General features: G+C 37.4%; 1 protein-coding gene across 3 annotated transcripts in view; it reads right to left on the bottom strand.

Annotated features, from left to right (window-relative positions):
* Positions 1–3935: 3935 nt before the first annotated feature.
* The window catches only part of LOC134654620 (paired box protein Pax-6), a 93488-nt gene continuing 84570 nt past the window's right edge, over positions 3936–12853 (bottom strand). For all 3 annotated transcript variants that reach the window (XM_063510086.1, XM_063510087.1, XM_063510088.1), the window contains exons 8-10: positions 11748–11929; positions 8589–8746; positions 3936–4243 (exon numbers count right to left, since the gene is read on the bottom strand). In XM_063510086.1, coding sequence (XP_063366156.1) covers positions 4155–4243; positions 8589–8746; positions 11748–11929 — 429 coding nt within the window. In that variant the 3' untranslated portion in view covers positions 3936–4154. The remainder of the gene's footprint in view (positions 4244–8588; positions 8747–11747; positions 11930–12853) is intronic.

Below are 12853 nucleotides of genomic sequence, written 5' to 3'. Positions count from 1 at the left end.
TATGTGCGTAGATAATCTGAATTGTTTGACAGGGGGCCGCGTGTTTCTGATAGAATTCCATTATAGAGTAAATAGGGTGCAGACTCAGGCGGCCTAGCCAAGGTGACAATCGCTTGCGCTTCGCCATCGAATCGCTTTGTGTCTCTATCACTCTTCCATATTAGTGTGACAGTGACAGTTGCGTTTCGTCTACGGGGCCAGAACAGTCAGAACTAGTAAAGGGCTCATTTAGACGGACGGACTCGCATGGGATTTTAGTTACATTGCGGACCAGTGAGGTTACCACAATTCAGCCGACCGATCAAAAAACGCAATGTAATGAGACTTCTTCTAGTTTCTTACTTATAATGTATTTCCAGTACCTACCAAATATATAAATATAACTAACCATTCTATGTTGTTGTTGACACCGGGAGCCCTTAAGACTAACGGTGATTAGTTTAGCTCTGAATGAACATTATTCATACTAATTAATGGTAAGCGCCGTGGGCCACACATATGGTAGATATTATGGTAATTAGTGTAATAAGTATAACTTGTAGTGGCTGTTTGTTTACCTAAATAAATGAAAAAAAAAAAACTCGCATGCGAGTTCTCGCACCATCTAAATGAGCCCTAATGCACAAATCATCACTAAGCCCCCAGCCAAAATGACAATTGTATACAGTCGCGATCAGATGCATCGGAGCGGCCAAGGTGCTCACAAATGTCTGAACACGCCTCTTGTCTAGGAGTTAGTACGTATTCAGATATTTTTGAGCACCTCGGCCGCTCCGATTTATCTGATGGCGACTATACAAGAAACGCTAAACGAAACAAATTACCTATCCGGATGACAGATTACGAAAAGTCACGTGACTATTAAGTACCATATTATTATAGTACTTCTATTAATGCTTGTCCCTTGGCTAATACCCTAATGTGTCGTCGAAAAGTTTCCGAAATATCCACATCCACATGATGAACTTCGGAAATTTCTCATATGGGGAACAAAAATCTTTACTTTCAAAAAGGAAACTTTTTTAATTTTGTATTTTTTTGTAGTTTTCAAGCAAAATTGCATTGTGAGTTGATAAGCTTATATCAGATATACAATTAGAAATCAGCCTCACTATCAACAATACCTTTAGACTGAAAACGTCATATTTTAGTTTAAATTTTAAAAATAGTTGTTATTCAACGGTACTATCTCTGTTATTCGCTGTATAATTTAAACGCATATAGTTTATATTGTTAACTGTGACAAAATGTCAAATGTGGGTACATTCAACCTACTTACTATCATTCAAATAATATTGTCTTTTAAGCCAATTTTTTTTTTTTTTCTAAGTTTGTGTGTCTTTTAAGCCAATTTTTTTTTTTCTAAGTTTGTGTGTTGAAGTAAATAGGTAAGTGATACTTTACTTTTCATTTAGATGTAACATGAGTATGAAAAAAAAGGAAATTGTATGTTCCCGTATCTAGGTACCTACAGTTGTGAGTTTTATTTACCGTTCGCCTACTAGATAGGCTATTCAAACTCAATTGCTAATACAATAAATTATTTTCCTATAACCACTGTTTAATAATTACCGCTGAACGTTTAAAATTCACCATACTGTGCTGAGATCACTATAATGCTACAATACAGTTAATCCCATCCTTTTGTCCAACCCTAAGAGGGGTGTTTGTATGTGTGCGTCCCCTATATAAAACTCACACATTAACACTGCCCAAATATACATATTACCAACTTATTGTGATGCTAGGTCAAACAATAATCGAGGCTATGTAGACGAAATAAGGTCCAAATATATTGCGTCGATGTTTGTAGACGGTTCTAGTTTTGAACATAGGGATGTCACTTACGTTGCGTTTTGCTTGAATTTTATTGCCATCTGCTGCGTCACAATTGGTTATTAATAATAATATTTTATTCCGCACTTTATTAGGGCATTGTTGCGCTATTAGTAACACTCGAGTGTGCCCATTCGTCATTTTAAATGATCATAACTTTGTTTGGGTTTGCGATATTGACTTGTTAAATTGACATGGATATTTTTGTGGCTGTAGGAATAACGAGCGAACGAATGTTTTGCAAAAAGATATTTTTTTTTTAAATCGATACTTAGTTGAATGTAAATTTAGAATAAATTTAAAAGTGGAAAAATTACTGTCTTGGGTGAGACTTGAACTCACCGCCTCTGGATCTGGCTAGGGTCCCCTAGACCCATAATATGGTGGAAATATTTGCTGGCCTTGGATGAGGTCTTGGTGGCTCAGATGGCAGAGCGCTGGAATATCAATCCAGAGACCGTGAGTTCAAGTCTCACCCAAGACCAGTAATTTTTCCACTTTCAAATTTATTCTAAGCTTAATAGCATCGGTCGCAGACGTTTCTGCTTGTAAAAAATTGAATGTAAATTGTACGTCGCAGTATTGAAAACAAATAAAACCTAACATATTCTATACTTACCAAGTCACCAGTACCTACCTATATAATTTTGATAGTGCATTAGTAAAACAAAAGAAATAATGGTTAATGCGATATTTATTAAATTTCACTGTAATCCCCTCAATCTATATGCACTTATAATCGATTAATAATTTATTTTACACTTATAAACTAAATTACAATTAATACATACACTTTTTATATCATATCGCCCCGTCAGTATTGCATTTCATTCCATTAGACAATGAAAATATATTAAGAGGTTCACTTTACATTAAAATTAAATGTAAAATATAGAACTTGCTGAAACCAGCACCATCGTATCGAATACTAATTAAAATACAAGTTATTAATAAGAAATAAATGCAATTTTGGCTTTAGTTTACACGAATTCAACAATTTGTGGTAAAATAATATCTATACTAATTTAATCACAGCAACATTGATTCCTATCAATAAATAAATATAGTAAATTAACTAAGTGCTGTTATGAATTGTACAAAAAATACAAATACAATTTGTAGTGTGACAATTTTGAAGGGAACGCCGTGGCGAACGGGAATTTCCTCGTTTTCTATTAATGATTGTCACCCCTACATACATCAAAGAAAAAGGGTTGTACACCTAGGGGGTGCATAACACTTATCATAGAACGTTGGCACAAACAATTATTTACATGTATTCGGTTTTCACGCGGAGCGTTCAAAGCTGCCGCTACTCGATCAGAGATGGCGCTGTCTATACAGTTTTAACTTATTGGGTTCGTAGCATAATTTCGTAAATCGCAATTACTATAATACGTTCCTAAAATAATTCATAGATATTTTCTAATGTACGAAATTCTTGAAAACTCTTGGAGTGGGTAGTTTAGGGTGGTATTTATTAAAATAATAGTTAAATTCAGTTTTGGGTGCACAAACTTTGTATTTCAAAGATAATAAAATTGGCATTTTTATAATACATTTCAACTCTGTGACTATACTATTTACGTTGTGTTTGTGAATTTCGTAACATTACGATACCTTTATAGGAATTAGGATTTTAGAAATTATTCTCCGGTACCCAATACCCCTTAGCTTAGTTTAAAAATCAAACACGCGGAGTAAATTACGCTGAATTCTGAAATGATAAAATTATAAATATTAAATATATACGATTTTCTGAGTATTTTTCAGAATTTGAATATTTTTGTTTATTCTGCTAAGAATCGATTATCTAACCAATTAGAATAAGGAATAGAAATTTAAGACATGTCTAAACCAATTGGATTCTTACATCGATTTTAGTTCTATCAAGAACGTATTGGTACCCTTAAAAACTGTTTTGGGGGCAGTTTTTAACCGCCTTCATTAACTGATTCGAAGTGTAAATTAAAGAAAAAGTGACGAAGCCCTCCAGTGGTGAAGGCCGGATTTGAACCGGCGTCTTTAGCAATTGGTTGATTCTAAGTAGAAAAAAACCCAAAAACACCAAATTCTACCAAAAAATACTAGTAATTACCCAGCATAGTTTACCACGCGCGCCGCTTAAAACTACGATTTGAACATCATCAGTTGCTTTCTTCTCTGACTTACGATACTGTCTCCGGCATCTCAATGGCGTCATGTCCAGCGGTCATGTTGAGAGCGTTCATCGCGAGGTCGTAGTTGTGCGGCATTTCGCTAGATGGCTCTGTCGGGTTCTCGGGCATCAGTAGGCGCGGGAACCCGAAAAGCTGCGATCACTGGAGTCGGCCCCAGTAGTTGGAAGCGAGGTCGGGCCCCTGCGATGGTATTTGGACGGGGACTGAGACGCCGGCCGATATTACACCTACGGAAAAAGGGGATTCGTGTTTGATTGTGAGGAATTTGACGCCTTATATTGATAGTTTGTGGCTTAATCGGATTAGGTACACATGCAACTTAAGTATAAGTAAATAGCATCTTTAGATCGTTTTTTTTATATTTTACAGATTAGTTAGGTTAGGCACAACTACAATAGTTTACCACGGACTAAGTACTTCATATAATCAGGATAGAACTTCACTTCAGGTAAGTTCGTTTAATCCTGTAATTATATTTGTGATTTAAGTACACATATTTAGTGATTTAAAGGGGGTTACCTTATCCGTCGTTTAAATACGTTTAAATCGCTAAATATATATGTGTACCTACTTACCTACACCTACCTTACCTATGCTACCGTATCATTTGCATCACGAATACTAGTGAACGGCATGCAAAGGGTTAATTTCGCTCCGATATTATCGATCCCATGCCTTAACGCATATTCCGATACGCTTAGCGTTCCGCATGAATTACCTAGATCTAGGACCCAAACGTCATACCTATCGTAAAACCTATTAGCGCGTCAAACCAACCAATATCTAATACGGTATTCAATTACTTGCAAAACCTCGCATCTTGTTACACAACTTTGCAAATTGAACCTTAAGACGTTGTAGTAAAGTTTACGTTAGTAAAGCGGAAGATGAGATAGGAGTTTATGTAATTACGGGTTGATACGGACGTTCGGTACATGATATCTTGCTTGATTATGTCAGGAAGCCGATTGACAACCCTATCGATTTATAATTATGGAAACGACGTATGTGCCATAGCATCTCTTATGGACATACGCTGTTTTAAATTCGCACAGTTATGGAACCACGTAAATGTAGACATGAGCAAGTTATTATAGGTAGATGTTCTGACGGACCAATAATTACTTCCACATATGTGTAATGCAAGATGGTTTCGATGAATTTTGATTTGGAACTGTCTTTTAGTTAGATGAAGTTTTTCTGTTAGATGAAGCTAAGATTAGGAAATACAATACGGTTGTAGGTAATAGGTACAACTGTTGTACAACCAGCTGCAAAAATGCATGGCCAATGGGCCATATCATGAATGAATTCCATTCATAATGAGTCCATGGATGCAAGTTTGAAGCTCGCTGTTCAGAACATACTTATACTCTTTCCGGCACCACATACCTATATTACCTATGCACTTTTCACTAACATTTGTTAGGTAGGTACCTACGTATTGATTTGCGAATGTAATGTAAGACGTAACATTAATCAACACTAGTGTATAATTAGTATAAGTACCTATAATACCTAATGCAGCCCATCTAGAATTAAGTATGCCTTTCAACCCAACTCGAGAAATGCACGTAGTAGGTACATATTAATTAAGTGCCTGTATGTAATTGTACCTAATGCGATAACTAAATTGCTATGTTTTTTCAGTGTCCATATTTTTATGATATTGTGCAATAATAGGTTACAGAACATCTGATGCTCCATTACGACACCCTGTGCTATAATAAGCACATTACGTGACTACGTCGAAAATTTAAAGGGCCATATGTACTGTAAAACGTTGTACGTTGCACTTGTATCGTAAATAGGTAACTATTAGAGATTACGCCAAAATGTTACGCATCAAACATAACGTTTATCGAACAAAACGCTACACTTAACCTATTCAGTGCTAAGGACGCGATTTACCGTTCGCACAATCGCATAGGTTACATTTTAGCTATCCAGACATACGGCTCACTTCAACCCCTTGCCTGCCGCCGGCGATAACCGGAGGGTTCGCTTTCACGCCATTATCGCGCTAAACACGCTAGTCAATGGCCTGTGTCTATAGCGAGATCATGCCACGCTATATTGTTGCTAGCTTGTCAATTTATCGGTGTTCTGGACTAGGTTTAATCACTATGTATTATGGGATAGTGTGTATTTACGCGATAAATTGGGAAGTTGCTTACTCAAAGGTCTTTTGGGTCTTTGTTTATGTCGATCATCGAAACTACATCGTTTTTAAAATAGGTAGGTATTTTAGACTTCAACGAGATTGAATCATTATATTTTCATGTACGCCGGTTTACTATTCAAGCTTATGTATTTATTGGCTTTTTTATCAACACTAGATAAGTAGATAGGTGTTGTAGAATAGTATTTTCGCCTAGCAACTTTGTCTTTTCGCAGTATTATAGAGCTTTCGCCTACTTTAAACTAACACTCCGTTGAAAGCAGACTAAGAAATGCATGTTTACGTACAGCTTATTCCGTATAAACCACTTCATTTTCTGTCTGCGGCTCCTAGTACAGATGTAGGTAGATATGAATCCCTGTCCGTATTTCCAGCATTGGCAGCATTGTTCTTTTCATCAAGCTCTAAAGCAACATGAAAAACCAAAAGGAATCCCCAGCACAAGGCGCCAAACGAACAAATCCGCATTATTTAATACCCTGCGAATGCACCCGTCGAAAGCAAAAGACTAAATGAAATGCATTTTGAATGAAAAACTCTTTTGTTCGCGCTGAAACTCGGTCCTATGAACAACAATAATTCATGCCCCTTTCCGCCACCTACGGCTAAAAATGTCGGCCGCGTGATATATAATATCAAATGGAAAAGTTACTGCCTTTGGGAAACAATGGGTTTGCTCTTTGAATAATAAATCCAGATTCGTTGATTTTGTTTAGCTTTTCACGCTGGCATTTTCATTTGTTTTCGGAACGTACTTATTTATCTTAACCGTACTAATTTATTTTCTTCTACTAATGTAAGTATGCAACTTATTTAAGAGGAACTTGGACGACCGCTTCTCTATAGAAATGTGGTTCCCATTTTCCTCTTTGGATATTGATAATATAGAAAAAAAAACAATTTGATGCAGATATATTAACCATAACTATGCGCGTTCTTATGACTTTTTTCGATTATTTATATATAGCTGGTCAACCAAATCTTGTCAGTAAAAAAGGCGCGAAATTCAAATTTTCTATAGAACGATATCCCTTTGCGCCTACATTTTTCAAATTTGCCGCCTTTTTCTACTGTCAAGATCTGGTTGACCAAGTATATAAGAGTATAAGAGAGAGCAAAAATGGGTCTACGTTTATAATGGATAACCGGTCGTCCACTTCCTATAATTGAATTCATCTAAGGAACTCAGAGTAAATTGATTCATAATTGATTCCATTCTATTCTTAAAATACCTTAACTAAATAACTGCGAACCGTTACTTTTAACCATAGCAAATGAAGGAGACACTAACAAACCTGATAGAACATTACCGTATACAAACGTTTGTGAGTCGTAAGTCTGCCCGCTAAATTGGCACCACATTTACGTAAGAATCCAACCGTCGTCTACAGAACAAAACCGTTCGATATTCAAAATCAATTTAAAACCCATTTGTAAGGAACAGACAACGGCAAATCCAATCGGGACTCCTATTTTCCCTCTTTTTTCCCCGGTTCTATTTTTTGTTTCCCCGTCATGTCGCGGTGCGCCCCTTGCTCTTGACTCAGCGTTTTTTACATTTTATTACGGAGTTGGTAAATATTTTCCGAGGCTCTTGATTTCGACGGTTTTGTAGCGTTTTCAGACATTGGTGTTCAATATTTTAGTTTCATAAAAGGTTTTTTTTTTTATGAAACGAGTGCTGAACTACAGACATCTGCCGTCTTAAACTAAATCGTATTCTTAAGCTTATAGGTAGACAATAATAGACATAGTGTCTACTAGACATAGTTTAACAAGGGGTTGATAACCTTTGTGAAATTGTAATAGCAGTAAACAGCTCCCTGGTATAAATATCTAAAATTAACCCTTTGAATGCTATTTGTGACACCAATACCTACATCAATTTAATTATATGACGCAGACGGCGATATTACCTACCTACTTTAAAGCATGAATTTGGCCTTTGTTCGTGCAAAAGGCACGCCTGCGAAGACTTTAGGTGTTCCTCGCATTTAACTTTACGCTGTACCCTGCGTACAGCGTCACGTCGTATGGGAACACCGCAACTTGCTAACTATATAAACAAACCGCCATACTAAAATTTACACTAAATGTCAATTTACTAGTAGGTAACTTTTGTTTAAGTACATAGCAAGTTGTATTGAATGACACTTTAAATTGTAATGATGTATAGATTCATTCATATATTTGTGGCGTGCGCGCTTCTGACAAGCGCGCGTTAGGCCTGAGATACACTTGTAAGTTTTACTTACACAAGAAGGGACAAAGCTATTTGTTAGAAGGAGATAACGATATTCATCCCATTCTGTAGTATAGCGGTGTCCCTACTTACGTAAGTAAAACTTACAAGTGTATGTTGGGCCTTAGGTAAGGCCTTTATGTCTTACCGGTGCTAGCGGCGGCTTGGGGCTGACTATACGCCGCGTGTTGATGCGCGGCCGGCGCTCGAGCGTACCCGCCGTTGCCAAGCACGTCGCCGAACATGTACGGGTACCCGCCGTCGCGCTGTTGCAGGCAGGAGGACGAGAGACCGCCGGACATCGAGCTGTGGGCAAAGAGAGGGTTAGAATGGGATTTAAACTGGCGATTTAAAAAAAAATGTTGCGTTAGTAGTCGGGTTCGCAGGATTTGATGAAATCTTCCCTATGAGTTGACACAGTAGAAAAATATCGTCAAAAAAAGCAAAAAATCGTCATGTCTGCATGGCTCTAGGTAAGGTCAATGTGGCTTATTCCGTCCACGAGCGTATATATATTTCTTTGATATTCGTATTCAATCGTAGGAAAAAATTTGCTTTTGTTTGCTGCAACTAATAGCAATCGCTGCTTTGTCGATGAATTTATCAATATTGTTCGATGTTCGAGAAAAACACTAATGGACGGAATAGTCCCTATGACGGAATTAGTCACTTATGTATTAAGTAGATCTATGGCATGAAGACAGCGTACGATATCCCCTTAATAACTGCAGTGTCCACAGTTGCCTAAATCTGATCTAACAATGACAATGTGAACCTATTATTTAGCTTTAGGTATTATATTAAGCTTACCTATCGTTTAATTAAATTATCTACTCGTAAGTAGGTCGCAACTACGCATAGGCAAATTTAGCCTACCTAGCTTCCTGAAAACAACAGACGCATAAAATCATAGACACTCAGAAAGTACTTCTGTTTTGACTGGAAGCACTCATCAACAGTCAGACGCCGTTAAAATTATACTACACGACATCAAAACCTTTCATAAACTTTACGACCCGTAAACGACAAAAAGCGTGTCGGCTAGTTTCAAGTAAAGGGGAAACATCTCAGTTAATTTTCAGCCGACGACAAAAGCTAAAATCCCGTTCAAGTATTAAAAATCAATCCAAGTGGAACGACGACCTTCGAACCTTAAAGCGTCTCAGTGCACTTTTCCTTTAAATTATAAAACGTCATGTGTTCTTAACTTTATTCATTTCAAGAAAGCGATAATGACTATTGTTACAAGGGCAATAAAGACTAATTTTCATTCAATCAACCACGACCACGTCGTTGTTTTTAGGTTATTTTGAGTCTGTGGCGCGGCGGAAAACGCAAGGCGACCTTTGCCGCGCGATTTCCCGCTCAATTTAATTAGTGTCGCCACTCGATGATAGATGGCGCTAGCGGTAAGAATGCGAGTTCAAAGCACTCGCAGCTTTGTATCGGGTGTATTCGTGTAAGCGCGTTTTCAACACCTTTTGTAAAAGACATTCAACTTTGGGAGGTTTCATTTAAATTAAAAGATAGAGTAGGTAAGTACTTAACACATGCATTTAAAGATTCAAAAAAGTTAGCAGAAAATAACTACCTATTCAGAAATAGCAGAAAAAAATATTACTAGAATAATTTAATGGCCGTAACGTTAACGTTCGTAACGTTATCCTAAATTGTTATATTATTGAGTTTCTTACCAGACCATGACATTGGAATTTTGTTTCTTTACTTGTGGTTGTCGCTAGGGCTTCTAATACCGGGATCCCGGGATCCCGCCTTTTAGACGCATTTTTCAATACCGGTATTTTTAAAGGCAATACCGGGATCCCGGTATTTTAAAAATGAGGGAAATGCGCAGTATAAACCCTTTAAATCCAATATATTCAGCTGTATCAAAAAATTCAAAAAGCTTACTAAACGTCAGACGCATCTAGAGTTAGACCAAGAAAAGTCTGCAACGATTTTGATAGCACGCGCAGTGCAAGTGTTATTTTAAAGGTCAAAATTCTATGAAATTATGACGTACAAATAACACTTGCACTGCGTACTGCGTTTGCTATCAAAATCGTTGCAGACTTTACTTGGTCTAACTCTAACTGGTTTCTAACCCTCATTTTATTATTGAAACAAGATCGTTGCCTATGCGTCAGATAAATAAGTGGTGGTTGGTGGTGGATGAATCCTGAAGTTATGTGAGTGATGAATATGATGATAGTGACATTAACATTAACATAATTAGTTCTTATAATTTTATCAAAAAAATAAAACGAAAGAGCAAGGATAACTGTAATAATGGCAAACCAATTTTGACGGAAATTTGAAAAAATGTTGTCTGGTTGGTTAAGTTGGACTACAAATGTGACTGGTGAGGTGAAGTCAACAAATTGGATAAAATTATTGCCAACCTGGAGTGCGAAATAAAATTATTGCAGATGGCGGCATTGATTGTTTATTGTTGTAATAGCTTTTAGGACATATCTGGTGTTCCAGTGAGCCTTTCTAATTCGCCTTTTTATTAGGGTTCCGTATTTAATAAAACTTTTTAAGCGATTCATATCCAATACCGGGATCCCGGTATTGATGAAGATAGTTTCGGTATTAATACCGGTATTGTGAGAAGTCCGGTATTTGGAAGCCCTAGTTGTCGCTCTTGAGCTCACTACATATTGGTCTCGGACAGTGTTGCATAGATGGCGACCCTGCCAACGTGGTTACATCCCAACCACTATAAGTATCACTCATCGTAGTGATATGTTGCGGTGAAGGGTTATATAGTGAGTTGAAACCCGCTGATCCAGTTGAATGGTAGGCACAGAGCAGGCGTCTCATTGTCTTAATGATCTTAGGAGTTTCTTACAAGGCGACCCGGCCAAAGTGATCTAATTGACGTACCTGTAGGTATCACTCATCGTAGAGATAGGTTGAGATATATGGCTGCACATGGAGTTAAAGTCACTGTCGTTGTGTCATTGTTACTGTAGCTTAAGATTTCTTTTACATGGCGACCCTGCCAACGTGTAACATACCTGTAGGTATCACTCATCGTAGAGATAGGTTGCGGTATCGGGCTGTACATTGAGTTAAAGCCGTTGAGTGGTAGACACATCATCTTTGTTTCATTGTTAAGTAGTAGGTAATTGTGAAGTTGCTTACGTGTTAACGTACCTTTAAGTATCACTCATCGTAGAGATAGGTTGCGGTATGGGGCTGTACATTGAGTTAAAGCCCCCATTCAGTGGTAGACACTTCGTTGTCTTTGTTTAATTCTGAAGTAGTAAGTAATTGTGAAGTTGCTTACGTGTTAACATACCTGTAGGTATCACTCATCGTAGAGATAGGTTGCGGTATCGGGCTGTACATTGAGTTAAAGCCCCCGTTAAGTGGTAGACGCGGTGCTGGTGGTGCGGGTGGTGAGGCAGCTGGCGCGTCTCGCCGCTGACTTCTTAGTTTCTCTTCCCTTCGCCATTTCGCCCGCCGGTTTGAGAACCACACCTGTAACGGGATTGTGGTTAGATTTGGATGTTTGAGAACCTACGCAAGATGATTATTTTACTGTAAAATATTTTAGGGACCTAGTTAAGTTTTCTGAGGGTCTACCGCGAACCACTTCGTTCATTCAGTCATCTATTTACCTCTGTCCCTTGATTATGCAAGAGCAATAGAGAGGCAGATAACGAAATTTCTATCGGTAGAGCCTCTTTACTGTATGTGTAATCTGACGGACTGACGACATACAAAATTAAAATTTAAAAATACTCCAATACCAGTGGGCGGGTTGCTGCGTGAAATAAAATTAAACATGAGGGTAATTTACTTAATTAGAGTAGCATGTGCATTTACGTATTTATTAATCAAATTGGGCCGGCCCCGCGGCTTCGTGCATGTGATATTTTTATCACTTGAATTACAAATACCTACACGTGACTCACACCATACTTTTAAACCATAAAATCTATCTAAGTATCCTCTTTGGTGTAAACATTAATTATAATTACCTTTAAGTATATTATTTATGTATATATGCCTACCTAAATAGGGGCAGTTTGTCAAACACAATGAATACAATATTCTATATTAGTATATTTGTAAACGTGTCTTATTTATTAGATGACACAATCGGGTTAATACGGTTAGCACACACCACAGACCAGGTTTTCTGTGGCACAAACGCAGACATAATTATAATTTTATACCATTTTTATGATCAACTACAAAATAAACCCAGCTCTACCTATTTATTTCTGTACATAACTATTAAACATGATATACAAAAAATATTCCTCTATTTAAATACTTACGTATTTGATAGGAAAATAGGAAAAGCCCCGCACATTGCCATCAAAGGGGCCGGCAAAGCAATATGTCATAATATTATTGCCGGGCCTCTGAAATTGCTGCCTACAATATTTTATTCCC

The sequence above is a fragment of the Cydia amplana genome, chromosome 15 (assembly GCF_948474715.1).
Source record: "Cydia amplana chromosome 15, ilCydAmpl1.1, whole genome shotgun sequence".
Taxonomy (NCBI): Eukaryota; Metazoa; Arthropoda; class Insecta; order Lepidoptera; family Tortricidae; genus Cydia; species Cydia amplana.
The sequence above is the reverse complement of the archived record's forward strand: the minus strand, read 5'-3'. Positions and strand labels throughout refer to the sequence as shown.